At 41.2% G+C, this 20,885-nt stretch overlaps 1 protein-coding gene across 1 annotated transcript; it reads right to left on the reverse strand.

Annotated features, from left to right (window-relative positions):
* Positions 1-10,836: 10,836 nt before the first annotated feature.
* On the reverse strand, positions 10,837-12,081 carry LOC100947601. Its single transcript, XM_003781885.1, is given in 4 exon segments — positions 10,837-10,971; positions 10,973-11,040; positions 11,542-11,598; positions 11,601-12,081. Coding segments are annotated over 4 exon segments (741 nt in total).
* Between the last annotated feature and the right edge of the window lie 8,804 nt (positions 12,082-20,885).

Raw genomic sequence — 20,885 nt, forward strand, 5'->3', positions numbered from 1 at the left:
GCGGTTACAGTGCCTGCCACATACACTGAGGGTGGTGGGTTCGAATCCGACCTGGACCAGCTAAACGACGATGACAACTATAACAAAAAAAAAATAGCCAGGCATGGTGTCAGGGACCTATAGTCCCAGCTACTCAGGAGGCTGAAGCAAGAGAATCGCTTAAGCCCAAGAGTTTGAGGTTGCTGTGAGCTGTGATGTCACAGTATTCTACTGAGGGTGACATAGTGAGACTCTGTCTCAGAAAAAAAAAAAAAAAAAACAATCTGTGTATGTTCTTGAGTTAAATATGAGACAGAAGATTGACTAGATCAAGGAATTGCAAAGGCATTGACTGCTGTGGTAGAGAGGTGACTAGTGACAGAGAACAGTGTCGACAGAGCAGAGGCCTAAGTAAGGAGAAGCAAATAGTTAGTATTTACTTATGTCTTAGTTTCTAAGCATCTATGATATTCTTAAGTCATGTGAGACTACTACAGTATTAAAAAGGTATTATCTGGGTGCAGTGGTTCATACCCGTAGTTTCAGTTACTCATGAGGCTAAGCCAGGATGATTCTTTGAGACCAAAAGTTTGAGGTCACAGCGAGCTACGATTGTGCCATTGTACTCTAGCCTGGGTAACAAAGTGAGATCCTGTCAAAAGAAAGAAAGAGAAGAAAGAAAAGAAAGAGAGGGAGAGAGAGAGAGAAAAGAAAAAAGAAGGTATCTATCACCCACCAAAATTTCAATTTCTCCACAATAGTGATACTTCTCTTTTCTTTAGAAACATATCCACGTTTACTTTGACATCCTCTGAAAACCCTTTACTGGTTTTCCCTAAGAGTTCATTCATTATGTTTATTACTGAATCTGCAGGTTATTTTTAATTTTATGTTTCATATATACATTTAAATTCATATATACATTCTCACCTCATTACTTAATGTAGTGGGTGCGTGTTTGTTATACTCTGGTTCCAAAATGAAAATCAAAGTGTACAGTTAGAGGACAAAAAACCAGGAGGCCAACAACCATATCTAGAAATAGGAGATGAGATCTGCTATTTAATAAAGGAAAATGAAAGCATACCATTAAAAACTACAGAAATTTTCCTTCCTTTACTTATGTGATACTTTTAGCATGTGCTTAACTGGTCAGAAAAATGTCTACCATTGTTATCTCAGGGTCTTTGACCTGAAAAGAATTACATGTTTCTAATTTCATAAACAGGAAAATAGAGACTCAGAAAAGATACTTGTACAAAGTTATAGTTACACACCCTCCTACCATAGTTCAGTGAAATTGACCCAAACACACTATCGTAGTAAATCTATGATAAAAACATATTTTCCAACTAGCTTATTCTTACTGAACTTACTTGAAGACTAAATTTTCCCAAATGAGATGTGAAGTCATTTTCAAGTCTTCACATAAAAGCTTTTTAATATTCATTCTCAAACATTTATTTAGTTCCCAACATGTACAAGGGACTGCATTAGGTGGGTCTTCTAAAATATACTATAGAAGGAAATGAAAGATAATTTCTGGTTTAAAAAGCCAAATTATAAAAATGTAATATTTATTAGGCACTTGTAAGATAAAAGGCACTTGCTGGAGCATTTCCTCGGCAAACTTTATACTTGTATAAAATTTCTGCATGATGCTAATGCAAGCTGGGTCAGGAGTTTAATTCCTGGCAGTGATGTAGTACCGGGAGGAATGTTAATTCCTATCAACCATGTCTAGGACCCGATAAGTTAGTTCTGCAATTGAGTTGAGTGTGCCCAGTAGAGCTGATGGTGACCTGGTGGCCACATAGGGCCAGTGAGTGCATACAAGAGGCAAGCATTGGAGCTGTCCATGGTAGAAACCCAGAGTTCATCCTTCTCATAAGAGACATCAAGCAATGAAGGAGATTGGGACATGGGATGTGTGATAAAGGCTGAAATTTAAGCAGAATTCTCTTTGGACAATTAACACTTCTCCACATCTGATGTTTCTTTCCATGTGTAGGGAGTTCAACCAGCACAATATTCCTGGCCTTTCTCTTTAATCTCTCTGCCCCAGGAGAGGTGTCTTATCTGCCTAGTGAATTTGGGAAACATGAGCCAACTTTGCTGGTCTCTTCCTTTTATCTTCTGGGAGACAGTTGCCTGAAGGGCACTCCCCCACACTCCTGTAGCTAAGTGGATTTGTCTGCCTGATCCTGGTGTTCAGACATAGAAGGACCGTTTGCTTACAGATAAAAGCTACATCCTCTTGCCTACACTTTATCAGTAATAGAGGTGATGTTTTGACCTTGCATATTCTTTGGCCTTATTTCTCAAGAGTCTAAGAACTTAGGATTGCTGGGGTTCTGCTCTAAGGGAAGGGTCCTTTAAGACCTATGGATCTGGTGGTGATCAATTGAAAAAAAGTAAAGTTAAAAGCAGCTAGAGATAAAGAGACAGGACACACAGAATAGAGTTTTCAAAGGTGGGGACAAACGGCCCCACTTGTGGGGTTCCAGCAAGCTTGTTCCACTCAGCTTGTATTGAAGACTATTATCTCATTCCCAGAGGGGAAGCTGAGGAAGGGAACAAAAAACGTCCACAGTTTCTCTGAATAAGCATGTCAGTTCTTATTCTGTCTATAATTATTAACTTCAAGGGTCTGAGCAGCCTTAAGAAATCTGAAACCCGAGCCTTGTGTGGGGGCAGCCTCCTGTCTGTGGTCACACATACAGGTTCCTTAGGGGAGGTTAATCCCCTTTAGTCCTCTGTGGAGTTGACACCACCTATGTCAGTCTCCTCTGAAGAATTGGTGGAACGGAGGAATTTTCCTCTGATCTCCACCCCAGAGGCTTTGTCCTCTGTTATAAGGGTACAAGCCCACCCTCCCACCCATATTTCAGGGCTTGAGCTATTCTTGATCTTTGCCCTGGCCATAATACAAATCTTCATAATGGGTATTTGCTTTGATTGTTGACTGGGCAGGGGAGGGCCTGATTCATGCCCCCCTGCACCAGCCTTGCATGTAGCTTCCTTCTATGGCCATTCTCTTCTTCAGAGTGTTTGCAAACCCAGCAGGGGTGTTTGCAAGATGTATTCCTTACAGGCCAGGCTTCTAGCAAGAGCATGAACTGCTCAGATAAGTGATTTAGCTGCTGGTTTAAAAGTAAACTAGCTACACTTTTTTATTCCATCTTGCTCAGCTTATTTCTCTATTTTTTCCCGTTCTCAGTGTGTGTGTGTGTGTGTGTGTGGGGGTTTCCCTTGCCATGAATGGGTCTTCAGTTCCCATTCTGCCTGCAAGGGTGCTCCCTTAGAGACTTCTATAGAATATACAGGGAAAGTACTTTGCTTGCTGAAACCCGTGGGGTGAGTACTTTGTATTGACATTTTTGATTCTGGTGCTATCATGGTATTTGGTAGCATACCATAAGTATCTGTATTGGTATGGTTTATAAGACAAAGGCCACTATCTGCTTCATCTTTGTCACTTCAGTGTCTAGTAAGGATCCTAGTAAGTGTAGTAATATGGAGCACAGATGCCTAGTAGGGTATCTAGGAACCCAAGCTGGGAAGCCCCAAATCAAAGTAAAGGGCACAGAAATTATCAAAAATAGGAGACTGTAGGGGAGGGAGTATATTCCTTATTGCCACCACCCAAGCATTCAGAAGCACCAACCAAATCTATAAGCAGCCCAGCAGAGCTGACATTTTGCATATGATTCAGGAAGCCAAATGAGCCAGCTCACTAAGGCAGAATTGCTCTAATACTGCCTGGGCAGACTCTGACAGATCTTAAAATTGAACTGCCCTGGAAAGTTTTTAAGTACCCAGAAATTGAAGTTCAGAATCTCTCAGAGTTCTTGTGCCCATAAACTACATCCATAATTTTAGTCATATGTTTGGTGGGTACATATGTACCATAAAGGATGGTACATCCTCCAAAGATTGCTTAGAACAACTATTAGGATTTGTGGATTAATTTGATGAAGTCATGTTGGTAGGCATGGGATATCAGCCAAACTGTAGAAAAACAGTACTGAGTTTGGCCCTTTCAGTTCATCGCTGAAGGGAGCAAATATTTGTGTCTTCTTTTATCCTCACTTTGCTCCTTCCCTTTTGAAGTGGATTGATGTAGGTTATGAGTAAACTTGCCCTCAGTTTCTGAGAAAAAGGAGAGTCTGAGTGAGGTAGGTCTTAAGATGCTGGCATAAAAGTCAGGATGTTTTAGATGGTGTCTTAGCTCCTTCCTGGCTCCTGAAATCATATTGTCTGAAGTCCCTTGGAGTTTCTTTCCTGAGGACAACAACAGCAGTCTGCTTATTGGTTTCAGTTGCTATGAAGTGACCATCCTGCAGAAGTGAGGCTGTTGCCCTTGGCTACGCATTTCTTTGTGGGAATAATCTTGAATCACACAGTACCAAATCAGCATCTGGGCAAGGCCTGGCCCCTGATGAAATATTTTCCTTGCGTTAGCCTCCTTCTATAAGAAAGGTTGTGGTTAATTCAGCTTAGATATGATGCACATCCTTTTTTCAATCAAAGGAAAGGGCTGACTTGACTTTAACACTGCCCTCTTTCCTTGCAAGTAGGCATTTGTTTATTTTTATTCTGTTCTCCTGAGTTGTGTTGTTCAAATAATCTGAATCCCTGAATATTCTCTTTCCTGATCATGCCCACCTCACGTGGTTATTGGAGGGACTACAGAAGATAATCTATTATTGAATCTCTATTTTTAAAGGGGATAGTGTACAGAGCACACTTAATAGATGGTAGGAAGTGCTGTTATAATTGTGGTTGCTGTTGTTATTTTCATTCTGAGAGAAGGAAAGAAGAATAATTTCGTTCTGAGAGACTTGAGGAGGCTGCTTTCTGTCTTCAAAATCATGAGTATTTTTGTTTCAATCTCTTCCCACCCCAAACACACACCAATCTCATCCCATTGCGTTCCATTGGTTCCACAGATTAAATATTTACATCCAGACTAATTGTGAGTACATTTCTATTTGAATTTCATTTGCTATCTTCTGGCACTGTTAACTCCATGATCTCTCTCTCTCTCTTTTTTATTTCATCTTCCATTTTGAGAGTAATCTGCAAATTTTGATATTTACTTTCAACATAGCTGCACTTAATGTACATAACTTTCCATTATGTACCAACAGGATACTGGGGGAAGGGGTGTCTGTATGTGTCTTCTCCTCTGAATCCATTTGCAGCCTTTTGTCTCTTTTTCTTAAGGCAATTTCTAAATGCATCCGTGTCTGCTGACGTTTGAAAAGGCTGTAAAATTAAAGCTACACAATTATGAATACTATGAAAAAGGTTTTGACAACTTTTGGTGGCATTTAATTCAAGTTAAACTCCTCTCATTCAAAATAATAAGCATAATGTTACTTATTATGTAAATGAGGTGGCAAGGCAGATGTTTTTCATCCTGGTGCATTCACTGGGGATTAACACATACAAAAGCTGAGCAGGAGGGGCTGGTGTGCAACCTGGGAACTCGAATAAGGGTTGAGAAGAGGAAGGATGATGCGTCTGGAGCTGTGCTGTCCAATTATAGAGCCACTAACCACATGAGGTTATTTAAATTTATATCAATTAAAATGAAATAAAATGAGAATTCAGTTTCTCAGTCACATTAGCCATAATTCTTTTCTCAATAGCCCCATGTAGCTGGTGGCTACTTAAAGAGGAGCACACATCCAGAACCTTTCCATCACTGCAGAAAGTTCTATTGGGCAGTGGTGCTAGAGGGAAGGATGCTTGTATAGTCCTCTTATCAATTTGGACTTCATTCATAAGGGTTCTACGAGGTTCTCAGAAAGGGGGTGGATCTGTGGAGAGCCAAGAGATAGATGTAGGAGTTAGGACCATGTTGCTGGTTGAGTGCCACCTCTGTATCTCATAGGGATATGCTACCATTGTGCTTCTCAAACTGTAAATGTGTATATGTATCATTTGGGGATCTTAAAGTCCAGATACTGATTTAGTAGGTCTGGGATGGGGCCTGAGGCAATGCAATGCTCATAACCAGTTCCCAGGAGATGGTGATGTTACTGATCTGGGAAACTCACTTTGGGTAGCATGGTGCTAAAACTTCAACAGCAGCTATCCAATTTACGACAGCATCCCCAAAGATGGCCAATAACCTGATGAAGGAACCCTTAGTCCTTGCAGACTGGTGTCAGTGGGTCTCTTAATCACCTGAAATCAAGCCATTTCACATCAAAGTTCTTGTTGCAGAAGGCAGAAGCTGCTGTTATGTTACCAAGAAGAAAAAAAGTGGCTCATCAGAAAATACTGAATACCCTAATTTGAACTATGATAATTGGGATAGCACTCTAATTTACCTTTTCAGGTACTCCATTTTTGCAGATTAAGGAAGGATTTTTTAACCAGCATAGAAGAAACTGCTGCTCCATGGAAACACCAATTTGCATACATAAAAATTCAGTCTATAGAAATGTTTTTCAACCCTGTCTGCACAATTAGAATCACCTGGGGGAACTTTTAAACATGAACATGCACGATTTCACCCTCAGGAGATTTTTATTTAATTGACGAGGGGAGGGGATTCACTACTTTTTGAACATTCCCCAGGTAATTTTAATGTGCAATCATGGAGAATCTCTGATCAGAGCAGTGGTTTTCAAACTTGAGCAGGCATCAAAATCATGCCTTGTTAAAAATCTAGATTACTGAATCCCACCCCTAGAGTTTCCAATTTGGTAGGTGTAGAGTGGGCACTAGAATTTACATTTCTAACAAGTTCCCAGGTGCTGCTGCTGCTGGTCTGGGAAACACAATTGAGAATCACTGACTTATAGCACTGATTCTCAAACTTGGTTACACATTGTAATGACCTGGAGAGGTCTAAAAACTACTGACATTTAGATCCCAGGCCTAGATATTTAGATTTAATTTGTCTGAGGAGTAAATTCTGTGCATTGCATTGAAGATATTTATTTATTTATGTATTTATTTATTGTGGGGAATCATTGAGGGTACAATGAGCCAGGTTACACTGCTTGCGTTTGCTGGGTGAAGTCCTTTTGTTAATAGTGTCCCACCCTCAAGAGTTGTGTCACACACTGTGGTCCCACACCTCCTTCCCGCCTTCCCTCTTTTCCCTCCCCATACTCTCACCCCCCACCATGTATGAGCATCAACTGTCCTCATAACAGAATTGAGTACATTGAATTCTTGCTTCTCCATTCTTGGGATGCTTTACTAAGATGAATGTATTTCAACTCCATCCAAATTAATACAACAGATATAAAGTTACCGTTTTTTTAGTGGCTGTATAGTATTCCATAGTATACAGTTACCACAGTTTGTTAATCCATTCCTGGATTGGTGGGCATTTAGATTGTTTCCACAATTTGGCAATTGTAAATTGAGCTGTAATAAACAGTCTAGTGCAAATATCCTTATGATAAGATTTTTTGTTTTCTTCTGGGTAGATGCCTAGGAATTGGATTGCAGGATCAAATGGGAGGTCTGGTTTGAGTTCTTTGAGGATTCTCCATATTTCCTTCCAAAAGGGTTGTATTAGTTTACAGTCCCACCAGCAACAACAACAAAAATAAACAAATGGGATTTAATTAAACTGAATAGCTCCTGTACAGCTAAGGAGACAACAACTAAAGCAAATAGACAACCATCAGAATGGGAAAAGTTATTTTCATATTATGAATTGGACAAAAGCTTGATAACAAGAGTCTACAGAGAACTCAAATTAAGCAACAAGAAAAAAGCTAACAATCCCTTGTATCAATGGGCAAGAAAGATGAATAGAACCGTCTCTAAAGAAGACACATGAATAAGCATATGAAAAAATGTTCATCATCCCTAATTATCAGAGAAATGCAAATCAAAACCACCCTGAGATATTACTTAACCCCAGTGAGAATGTCCTATACCACAAAAGACGCAAAGCTGCAGACGCTGGTGTGGTTGTGGAGAGAAGGGAATACTTTTGCAATGAAGATTTTTGAAAGTTCCCCCAATGGATTATAATTTGAGAACCATTGATGACGGATGATACAGCAATTAGGGCTAATGTTCTGAACCACTAGCTTCACCTGAATGTTGGTTAGAAATCTAGATTCTCAGGCCCGGACTTCGACCTGCAGAATCATAATCTGCCTTTTAACAACATACTCCAGGTGATTTTATGTACCTTAAAAAGTGAGAACTACTATGCTAGGCAGCCCTTAAGAGTAACAATTTGTTGAGCTTTATATGAATGTGCTTTTAAGAAATTCCTTACAAGTTAAAATCTTTGATAGTTCCCTCCAATACTGGGACACCTAATTTAGTCCAAATTTACTCCAAATTTATAGTTTTATAAGATTGTCATTGTACACCTGCTAACTAGTCAGTTTCTGCTTGCATTGCAAGATGAGACATCAGTAATCTCAGCAGGGAAACTGTGCTCTTTCAAATCTTAAACAGGTTAAAAACAACCAGGTTTTTTTTTTTTGGAAATGGTTTCACCTATTTCCATAAAGGTTGTTATGCAAGATAAAATGCTTTGTAGGCTAATGCCTTTTGTAGAATGAAGGTTCTCCCTATGTGACCCAGGCTGGTCTTCAACTCCTCGCCTAAAACAATCCTCAGTTCTCTGGTCTTGGCCTCCTGAAGTTCTGGGATTACAGGCGGCAGCCACTGTGCCTGGCAGTGCCATTTGATTTTAGAAAATTGTACATTTCTTATTCATTACCACAGATATATGATAAATATTCTTAATTGGTAAAACTTTTCAACATGCAGCAGTAGGCTCCTAGGGGATGAGAAGTAGTAGGGAATACAATATATTGAGAAAATAATTGCTAAATAGTGTTTTCTTAAGCTTTTCTGGATAGTAATTTAGGGAAATAGTGAGTGCCAAACAATTATAATGTAGCAAGGCCAACCACATGATGTGTTAGAGCAGTGGTTTTGTGGTAGGAATCACTCAAGAGATTTTCTTAGATACAGATTCTGTTCAGTAGGTCTGGCGCCCAACACTCTGTATTTCTAGCAAATTCCTAGGTGTTAAGATGCTTCTGGGTCATATTTGTTAAAATCATACTTTACACAGCAAGGGGCTGGACTGACTAATCTCCCCGGACACCTTTTGTAAACTCTCATGTCAGTGACTCAAAAAATCAAGTGGTCTGATATACATAGGAAGAAGGGTGATTTAAAAATTTGAATTATCTGAGAGATGGAGGACAAAAAAGGTCAAACTCATTCACAGACCCATCATTAATGGAAAGTTAATTGGGAAATGAAGAGTCATTTAAGGCAACTGCAAAATAGTAACACAAATACCTCAGATGACTAGTAGGGCAAAATTTTCAAAATGTTGCAAGCTGTCTGCATGCTTGAAGTAGCAATTTACATGCATAATTAGGTGCAATCAACAGTTTTGAAATGTAATATATTTTCTGAGTCCATATTTACTTATGACAGATGCTAAAAAAATCCATGTCCCCCCAAAATAGGGGGGCAGAATAAAGGAAAAATATTTGCATTTAACAATATGAGTCTTTAAAAGCACATGCTTAAATTTAGAACAAATTTAGTTGAAGTATTGTATCTTTATTTTGATTTAAACTTCATTTAAGTCTTAAAAGAAGTTCGCAAACACATGTTGGAAGTAGCAGCCATAGAAGAATCATAACTTACCAGTCAGCTATTCCTGCTTCTGTCGGAACTGACATGAGATTTTTATTTCTACGTTGTAGAAGAAAAATCTGTCAAGTTCAAACCTTTATTGCACACAACACACTATTGACTTTCCCTGTCTTCCGAAGGGGCTTCGTTCTCTGAAGATACCTAATATTTTTCAGAAAATTTAAATAAAGATTATTTGAACTGATAGCGTCTTCTTTGTAAATCCAGGTCTTCAGATGTATGCTCAATGTGAGTTGATGTCATATTATTCTCAGTATAACAATGTTTGTTGGGCTTATTACGTACTAAGGCACCCAGCTAAGCACATTACACCTACAAACTAATTTACTATTATGAAAATCTTATAGGAATTGTTGCTTTATTACCATATACAAGGGAAGAGCACATAGCTCTGTATTTTCTTGGCCGATACATGATTACCTATATACATGGTGTAAAATAATATTGAGAGTACAGTGAATCTCAGACTAAAGCAAGCTTACTTTATTTTGAACAAGTTCCCAATTTAGAAAATGAACTTGAAATTTAGGTTTTAGAAAATTTGAAGAAAAAGAGAACGGGTAATTTAGTCTCTAAACTTCTTTCCAAAAGCATGTTCGTATTCTATTATTCTGATAGGCCGTCTAGAATGATTAAAGAGGCAATGAATTTGTGTCACACTTAGATGTGAATTTCAGAGATTAAGGCATCGTACTGCAGGATCTAACCTAATGACGTATTCTTGCGTACTGCATCTCTTGGGACAGTGTGTCCTTATATGTAAAAGTTGTGTTTAAGTTAATGCAAAGCAGACGGGAGATGAGCAAATGCACTTTTCTGGTTTCATTAGGCAAATGTTATCTGTGATACATTGTATGTTAGGGGGAAAAAGCCACTCTGCTAAGAAATGCATGAATAGTTCATTTATCTGCTGATCCATTTGGGGGCATTATGGAACTCAAAGCCCGGAACAATGGGCACTATTTAATATTAAACAGGTTCTTAATAACCCGCCATTTCTCTCCATAGCTGCCTGAAGGTCCGTCCTGGACGTCCAGAGTTGCAGTAGCAGTTCCCGTGAAGTTGTAAGCTACTCCCCAAGACCCAAGTGCTGTTAAATTTAGAACCGATCACCTGACTAACGGTGAGCCCCGATTAAGAATTTCCAAGTCTACCCTCGCCATTTCTCTCTATTTATATTTACAGGCGCAGCTCACCGCCGGCCCCTGGGGTCACCACGAGAACCTCCTGGAGACCTGCCCTGCTGAGGACGCTCTTCCAGGATCGGAGAATTCGCCCCTCGAAAGAGACGGCACCCAGCTGGGGCCCAGCCCGGGGCACATTGCAGTAAATGCCTGGCAGCGACTTCTCGCTTCTCCCTCCTCCTCCCCCATCGACCCTCTGCTGCCGACCTTTACGCCAAACTCCAGCGCGCCGTGAGATTCGTGTCCTCGCCATCCCCGCGGGGCCCCACCCCTTCCCGGTTCTAACCCACGCTCCAGTAGGAGGCAAGGGTAGGTCAATTTCCTGCCCGGAATCTGCCAGTTGATTCTCCCTCTCTACTCCAGCTCCCCAATGCGGGGCTGTGCGGCGCGGAGTCGCCAGTAGCGGAGCAGACCCGGGAGCTGAGCTCTGGGAGACTCACACGCACGCCCGGAGGGACTGACCCCGGAGACACGCTCGGCCGCGAGAGGGAGGGGGGAGCCCAGGTCCAGCCGGGGGTCACCTGGGGTTGGGGGTGGGCGCACCAGTCCTCCGCGAGCTCCTCTCTAGTCCTCGCCGCCGCCACCTCGCACAGGTCGGAAAGCGCTCATTCACTGGGCTCCTTTACGTTGGGGAGGGGGCAAGGGTGAGGGTCGGCCCTTGGTCAGCTGGCAGGAAGGGTAGATTTCACTTACACCTGACATTCCCTATTCTTGCCAGTTTCGCTGGGCAAATCCTGGCGATCTGGTTTGTTCTTCAGCAACTTTGTTCAGAAGGTTGGAAGGGAGGGGAAACGCCGAGGGGCCCCAGGAGACGCTGGAAAGCGGCTAGGATCGGGAGGCCGGGCTGGAGAGCGAGTCCCGGAGCGCCCCGCTGCTGGGCGCGCGGCTGGGAGGCGCCGCTGCCGCCGCGGTGATGCGCTCTGCTTAGCGGGACTGCCGGGGGCGCCTGAAGGCCACCGCTCCAAGGACACGAGGCCACCGGCTCCTCGCGCTCCGCGACTCAGACGCCGCCAGTGCCGGAGCCGAGCAGGCGAGCGGAGCTGCGGGGAGCGCAGGCGAAGGGTGGCAGGAGGGAGGGCGCGCGGGAGGCGGCCCCTCCTCGGCGAGCCATGCGTGCCACCGGCAGCTGAGGAGCCGCCGGGCGCCGCTGCCAAGTCTCTGCTCCGCTTTTGTCTTGCCCTCCAGTGAATGGGAAGATGGAGATGGATGTTGAGGGAGTTTCTCCGCGCCCGGAGCCCATCCCCCGCTCCCAGGGGGCTGGCGGAGCCTGCCAGGCGCCGCCACAGCCGCCCCAGCCCCAGCCGCAGCAGCAGCAGCTGGCTCAGGATGAACTGCCCGGCGAGAGTGCTGGCGCTGAGGACAGCGACGATCCGGAGACGAGACCCAACGGCGAGAAAGGAGAGAGCAAGGTAGGTCCACAGTGTTGGCGCTGTGACACCTTTTGAACAAAACCAAGGAGCTCTAGTAGTGGCTGTCACTTTAACTCTTCCGCTCCCCAACCCCCTTCCCCCGTTTGTGTGGGGGTGGGGGTGGCAGATGTGGAGAAGGGGTGAGATTTAAGGGAATCCACGGGCGACAGTGACTTTCCAAACTGGAAGGCGTGTGCAGAAGTCTGTCCTGGTTTCGGCGTTCAGCGGTGTGTGCAGAGAAAAGTCTTGTTGGTACATGCGGTGTGATGCCTGAGGCAGAGCACAGCACCTCCGGAGAGCAGTGTGGAGACCTTTGCTTGCCCTCACAGTATAACCGAGGCTTATTTGGTGATATAGGTCTAGGGGAAACATGTCTTCTGGTGCTCTGAAGTGGCTTTTGGGACTCCTTGGAGGGAGGTGACATCAACCTAAAGATGGTAACAATGGGAGCAAAGTTTGACTCATTTGCAGAAATGAGAACATTGCTGAGCTGGAGGTCCTCCTTCTCACCTGGCATGCTCTTCCCTAGGAGGGCAGGAGAGAAACCCTAAAAAATCTTTTGCAGCCCTGCTGTGTCATTGTAGACCAGGGGTTAGCTGCTACTTACTGTGGACAGAGGAGTTCTTCAGGTAATTGGATTCCAGTAAGACATGGCTCACATGCCATTCTCCAATGCCGATATTTCTTCTGCTGAGAAAATTGTAAAGTAGAGAAAATGCCCTAGTAATATTAGGGCGTATTTATTACAGTTTGCCTCTGGGCACAGTCTTCACACATACTTGTAGTTTGTGGAAGCCGGTGTGGTTTAGTTGTATCTTTATCGAGTGTATATGTGTATTTGTTAATCCGGTTTTGAATGTTTGCTAATATTGAAGAGAAGTTGGTTCAACAAATCAGAATATTGGTACCAAAGAAGAGTCAACCCACATTCTCACCTTTGCTCACTTAAGGAAGTGTATGGGGAAATGGACAATTCTGCTTGCTAGAAATGAATTGCATGGCATCAAGTGCTGCTCCTTGTAGACTGCTTTGGTTTCTGTTGGACCTTCCCTAAGGTACTAGTGGATTAAACAAATACCCTAATCATGTCCAGATCACAGTGAATGTTGCTGTGCTGTGTTTGGAGACAGGCTCACTTAACAAGTTTGGGTTTTCAAATGTTCAAAATTGTTTTGCATTTTGAAACTGAGCTAAGAATCAAAATTGTTGTTTATCTTCCGAAATCAATATTGTTATTTAAACGGCAGGCTACCAAGGAACTCGAATCTGAACACACTCTAGGCAAGACCCGGTGCCTTACAAATGCATACAAGATTTACATTGTGGAAACTATGATGAATTTTAATATCCTGATATCCTCAGCTTTCCAGTCACTCTTGATTTCATGAATATTTAATTCTACCATGACTGCATATTTACTACTTTAAATGACTGTCTGCACTCAGTTTTATGAAATAACCAGAACTGAGCATCATATTACTTAATTGAACTTTAAGTCTCTTTTGCAAAATAGGTGTGGAGAATAATTAAAACATACAGTCAGGGCTGCCATTTCCATATTGTTGCTTCCTGTGCCCTGAGCATGAGAAATCCCTGCCATCAGCAAAATTCTGTGCTTATTTGCTTCCCTTTGATGCACCATGCAGACTGTCTAATGTTCTAACGGTTGTGAGGAATAAGGACGGCAAAGCACTGGAAATATTACAGCAGGTGAAGACAGGACTGAAAGCAGGTTGATTACATTTCGTTAATTAGCATGTTCAGATAATTGAGTATTCCAGTGATGTGATTTGCCTCATGTTTGTCTGCACTTTCTTGAGGTGGAAACAAAATACTACTTTTTTCCCTCCAGGTGTTTGCTTTAAAACATCATCCCCCATCCTTCTCTTAACCCTGAAATCAGCTGTGTTAACCCTTTGGTTCTCTGCTACTGGTTTTTCTAAGAGTGTGAGGACATTTGCTGTATTTCAGACTTTCATAACTGTTTCTGTCTTTGATGGATACAAAGGCAAGTAATACATTGATTTTTTTTCTTAGCAAATCTTTATTTCATTAGTGGGAAGTCCTTTGAGTGTGAGACCAAATTATGCGTTAAAATATAAATGGAAGACAAACTGGGATAAAGTGAAATGTGGTTTCACCCAACTGTTTGGGATGAGGCGGGAATGTTATCACAGTCAGGTTTAAAAATAGTAATGTACGGATATAATGATTTGGACTGCTAAGTTTTCTTCTTATGAGAGTAATAAAATATGAATTTAAAAAATGGAATGATTTACTGATTTACTTTAAATTCTTCTCCAAGTACTATACATGGAAGGTGAGTAGATAATGCCCCTTGAAGAAAAAGCATCCTGGGGGCGATGGTTTTTGTGTTTTGTTTTTAAGATTCTGGTTTGGGCCATGATTTCTTTTTTCATGAATGTATCTCAGTTGTCTTATGGGAAAAGAAATTGGAGCTTCATGCCAGATCGGCTTGTCTCCGAAATTGCAGGTTCACGGTCATACGTCCTCAGAAAGTCTCTGAAATAGAAAGAGAGGTTAGAAAACTGGATCAGTCAAGGAATTTTTTACACCAGAGTTTCATGACATGACTGGCACTTTTGTCCTAGAATAACGATGTCTGATTCCTTCTCTAGCAACTACTATTCCCAGACATGTTAAAACTGCTACATAATACATATATTTTGAGTCCATGAATTGGAGAAGACTCTAAATCAATCGTGTATTCCTCCTCTGTGCTTTAAGTTAGGTTTATATTAAACACGAAAAACAGCCTCCTGTCTTAGCAATGACATCTAAAGACAATGTAGTAATAATCGCCATTGGTGACCTAGGAAGAGATTTCATCACCTGTTGTTTCAAGACCTTCATCCTCATATCTGAAATGACTGCTCTAAACTGAATAAATTTATTTTCTAGTCTTAGGGATTAAGGCTAAATGATCATTGTCCTTGAGTAAGACACCTTGAAATACTTGAAAGTAGTCTTGATTTCTGCACTTAATCATCCTCAAAATTTTCTTACAGAATTTTCTGCAGGTCCTAAATATTTCATCTTTTTAGGGCTTTTTAAAACTCTTCTGAAGTGCTTATACCGAATAACTCTTGGATTGGCGTCTCTTCAGTTCTCTTCGGAAAAAGTTCAGTGTCCTGTATTGAGGACTAGCACTCTGGTATCTCACTCTTAGATTTATCAAGTTATTTTGCAAATGTGTAAATTCTTCCCCTGAACCCAGATGAGTGATAGAAATGATTTTTTCTTGTGCCTTTCAGGTTCATCTCATTTATATATATTCTCCCTTTTTCTTCCTTCTTTGGACCCTACACATTCTTGACCCCCACCCTCATTTATCAGGATGCTTTATATAGAAGGGTATGTTGATGGCTCAAATGTATCAGGATAAGACTCTATTTTTGTTCTGCTCTTATTAAATCCTGATTTTCAAAGTGTGTTATTCTCATGGCTTTGAATCAGAGGGACTCTATTGCTGCTACCAATGACATATCACTGATAAAAGTGACTTGATTCTCACTTTAGTTGTATTCCATCAATAATGTTGTCCTCAACATGTGGTCTTAAGGAGGATGCTGTAGGGAACTTCTTACCCAATGTGTCCATTACATTTTTTAAGGCCTTTTATTTCTGAAATAATTTTGGATTTATAGAAGAGTTACAAAGATAAGAGAGACTCTGTGTACCCTTTACCCAGCTTTTTCTAATGTTAACAGCCTATGTACTCATGGCATGTATAATATAATAAAGAAATGCCCATTCGTAAAATACTATTAGCTAACAAGTCTACTAAATTTTTGTTACCTGAATGTGTAACATTTTCATTCAGTCCTTATATTTGAGGTCGTCTTTACATCCCCAAGGCTCTATGAGACCATGTTGAGGAGTCAAATTTCATTCCAGGGTTTTTCTGGTGGGTAGGACAAAGTTTGAGGTCCCTGACCCTCCCCCGTGATCCTTGGGTATGTTACAACTTTGGCAAAGCTCTTGACTGCTGTTAAGTTGTGAGAAGTGATAGTCTTCCTTTTTAAATTTCAACCTGAAACACATTCCTGCCAGGTAAGATAGGGTTTGTCAGTACACAGAGGACAGCAAAGTCTCAAGTGGCAAGTAGAGGAGAAAAGGCAATTGATAAAATCAAGACAGTTCACTTTGATGCCTGACCCCTTGGGTGATTGTTTCTGGCATGAAAAAATAATGGAATCCCTTTTGTTTTTCCTTTGTGTTAGCCAGGTGGACTTTGATTTCTGCCACAGAGCAGAAACTTGCCCACATTAGGGAGGTTGTCAAAATGATTAAGAGTGTTGACCATGCAACAGAAGGGTCTGAGTTTGATTTCATTTGTTTGTTTTAACTCTTTACCTTTTAAAAAAAATTGACTTTATAAAAAGACAAGGTCTGGGTGGCACCTGTGGCTCAAAGGAGCAGGATGCCGGCTCCATGTACCGGAGGTGGCCGAGGTGGTGGGTTCAAACCCAGCCCCAGCCAAAAACTGCACGCCTGCACCGCCCCCCCCCCACCCCCACCCAAAGACAAGGTCTTACCTTTTTAAACCTCAGTCTTTTTATATGCAAAATAGAATTATAATGCTGATTACCCACAGGTGGTTATTGTATGGCTCCAGTGAGATACAACATTAAGTTTTAAATTCAATGCTTCATAGATAATGACTGCTCAATAATTGTTAACAATAATAATTTGAGTTAGGGGCTTCAGATTTCCCCAAATTTTTGGATTACCAGAAGGCTGGAAATGGCACAGACATACCATTCTAGGTCAAAGCAAGTTGGTGCTCATTGACCTGGTTTTCCCACAGGCCTGAAGAGGTCTTTCCAGGTCTTTCCTGATGGGCAGGAGGTTAACAGAGACGCATCCTGACTTGTCAATAGTCTGTTTTTCTGTCATCAGGAAAGCCAAGGAAGACCAAGACTGAAAGTCCCTACATCCCAACCCAGGACCCAGGGACCATGTAAGACACAAACAAGCAAATGAATTCCCCTGCTTTTACACATCCCATCTATGGCTTCTCTGGAGGAGTAGGTGGAGGATTTTAAGACGCAAAAAACCTGATTGAACTAAAAAGTTGCATCTGTTAGGGCCTTTTGGTTATAGGCAACAAAAACTTCAGTTTGAGGAAAAAGGATTTTGTAAGGCTGTAAGGTAATCTCAAAATGACAAAACTCATTTTGGGGAAGAACTGAAGCCAGGGACACTCAGAAGATCTAAATGGGAGGAAGTAATGAAAACTCTCTCAAGGGCACTGGAGTAGGAAAAGCACATTCCTACCATTCTGCTCAAGACCCAGATTCTGTGGAAAATTATCTAATTGGCTTTGTTTAGATCAATTACCTGCTTGTTGTCCAGGAAGGGTGGTCATCCTCATTGCAGGTTCTGGCAAACTGATTTTTAGAAGGGGTATAGTTCCTGGGGGAGAAAAAAAAATCAAAGTGTTATTACCAGGCCAAAGGAAATGGCTATTAGTGGCTCCTCTCTCCTGAGTTAGACTCCTTGTTCTTTACAATTTTCTAAAAGCTAGGATATTAGTATATGAGGTATGACAATTAAGTGTGTGAACTCATCCTAGAAAAAGTGCTGTATACTTCATTGCTGAATATTACTTTGGTCATCTTTGAAGTTCCCTTGGGAAAATAAGTGTGGATGCCAATGCCCAGTCTACCCTTAAAAGCAATTGTGGAACTCTTTCTGGAATGGCCATTAGATTTGTTGTAGTATGGCACACAAAAATACACAACAAAAATAGTGAACACCATTCAGCAAGACATTGCCACATGTCAACAAAAACAGAGCTGTGACACACTTATATACCACAGTTAGGCCAAGGTTATGAAACTTTCTCAAGTTGTTCGTTCAGTGCTGCCGCTGTAAGTGCATGGTGGCAAGTTCTTAAACTTAATTGTCAGGCCTCATACAAGGACAATTCTGATGGTCATTCCAGAAAAAGATTCCAAAATTGCCATGAAGGGTGGACTAGGTGCTGGCATTGGTGCATAGCTTCCCAAGGGGGGGAGTACTTCAAAGATGACCATAGTGATATTCAGGAATGAGGCATGTGGCACTTTTTCTAGGATGACTTAGTGAGCTTAATTATCAGACCTATTATAACTTACAAACAGTAAAACCCCCTTTGTACATGGACAGTATGATGAGTTTTGACAAATGCATATGCCTGTGTAACACCATCACTAGGATTTAGGGTATTTCTATTGTCCCAAGGGTTCCTTTGTGTTCTTTTACACATAATCCCCTCACTCTTCCCTAGCCTTTTCCAAAGTTTTGTGTTACTGGAATGACTACTGTATAGTATATAGTAATTTTTATGTCTGTCTTCTTTCGTTTAACACAATGTGTTTAATATTCACTCATTTTATTGTTTGTATGAATAGTCCCTTTTTCTTACTTAGTCATATTTTATTGTATGGACATACCACATGTTTTTATTCACTTGATGATGAACATTTAGACTATTTACAGATTATTTGGCTTTTCTCAGTGCAGCTGTGATAAGCTTTGTGTGTGTGTGTGTGAACTGGGTTTCTGGATTACTCAGGAATGGATTACTGAGTCACATGATAAGTATGTATTTATAAGAATTTATCAATCTGTTTTTCAAACTGGCTATACTATGTCACATTCCTACCTTCAACACATGAGAATTTCAGTTGTTCTATATCATTGTTGTTGACACATGGTATTGTCAGTATTTTAATTTTGGTCATTAGGTATGTAATAATACCTCCTTGTGGTTTTAATTTGTATTTCTCCATTCACTAATGATGTTGAACATTTTTTCATGTGCCTTTTTCTTATCTGTGTGTTCCTTTGGTGAAAAGTCTGTTCAAATCTTTGGTCCATTTTTTAAAAAAAGGCTTGATTTTTATTGATAAAAATCTATTATTTTCACGTAGGTTTAGGTTTTAGAAACCTTGGTGAAGGTTTGAAGAGATTACAAAGCAAGAGACATTTGGAGTTTCTTTTCTTGGGAATTGTTGGTGGATTATTTATTGGGCATTTATCATGTGCCAGTCACAGAGCAGGGTGGATTCTCATCAGGTGGTCTCATTTTATGCTTCACAGTAATCCTGAGAAATAACTGTTATTAACCCTGAGGTTGCACAGCTAGTATATGGCAGGAAAGGATTTAATTTTAAGTCTGCCTGCTACACTCTTTTCACTTCTTCAGGTGTGACTCCAAGGCCTGTTCTCCACAACTGCCTGGCTAGTTTCCCAGCTCAAACTGCTTACACTGCTCTGGGAATTTTAAAAGCAGCCCTCAGGTGAAATGACACTGCTGGCATTGACATGCAAATCAGAACATTGAGCTTAAGGCTAAAAGAGAATGTTTCTAGTTTTTGGTCTTGAAAAAAATTCTATCCACTTCAGAAGATAGAAAAGTGAGAATTCTCCAGAGGAAGTGGAAGTGGAAGGTCTGAGGTGTTCATTTACATATCAGTACCCGAGGATGTCCACCTCTCTAAAAATCAAGCCACTGAGGTTACTCATTTCAAACCCTGGTTTGTTTTGCTAGTTATGAAGACCTTTGGAAAACTGTATGAACATTCTGGTCAGAATCCTCCTATCCGTAAAGATGATGGAGAAGGCCTACTTACCATATCTGAGGTTGTGAGGATTAAATTACTGGTACAATGACTAACTGATTTTCTTGTAGCATCAAAAGTTCTGCGTCCCAGGTAAACTAGGACAGTTGGTCATCCTATTTATAGGATGTATGCAGAGCATCTGGGCCTTTATAGATACTCAGTATATGAGAGCTCTCATTGCTGAAGGTGCTTTGGAGCATTTGATCCATGAATCTGAAAATGATTCATTGTATTTCAGAACTAAAGAGGCCCTGTGAATTGATTCCAGTTCTACAAGTTGATTTAAAAAGATGGTTCGCAACCCTCTGGATTTCAGTTGGATGAAAGTTTCTGAATAAGTAAGTGGTCATAGAGCTTTTCCAGGTGGTTCCCAAAGCCTCCCATGGAGAAGTGTGTTTTGGAAGGCTAACTCAGAAAGTCTCTCTGCCAGGGTAAGGGAAAGCTCTTGGGGAGGATGCTTTTATTGGTAGAACAAAAAGCACTTTAGTAAGAATTTGTGTAAAGTTGCATGGTTGGTAGGGTTGTGTCATTCAGGATCAGACTCAGTTTCCCACGGGGACCTTCAACTGGGTAAAAGCTGCTCTTGTAGGGAAGAGTATGGGACTTGGGTGGTTTGACTGTGAACTCTTGGACAAGTCACATTTTCTTTGAGTCTCAGAATCCTCAACTGTTACATGGAGATAATGTTTTCTCCTTTCTAAGAATTGTCTAGAATAGACATTCAAATCCAGTAGTATATGAGCAAAGTGTTCTTATAAATTCTTGTGTAAGCTTTTCTATAAATTATGTGTAAGTCTTTCTGGTTTTGTTGCATAATTGAGTCCCCCTCCACCTGCCTTTGTGCTTTTGTATGATCCTGTTTAAGAAATTGAGCAAAAGAATATCTCATTAAAGGGGTTGTGGGTTATGTATCAGAGTGCATAGGAGCATGTGGTCATCCCTGGGAAGGGTGCCCTCAAATTATTTTGATTGGATTCTGGTGTCTGGGAAGTCCAAGGGAC

The sequence above is a fragment of the Otolemur garnettii genome, unplaced genomic scaffold (genome assembly GCF_000181295.1).
Source record: "Otolemur garnettii isolate 467f Iridium unplaced genomic scaffold, OtoGar3 scaffold00002, whole genome shotgun sequence".
Lineage (NCBI taxonomy): Eukaryota > Metazoa > Chordata > Mammalia > Primates > Galagidae > Otolemur > Otolemur garnettii.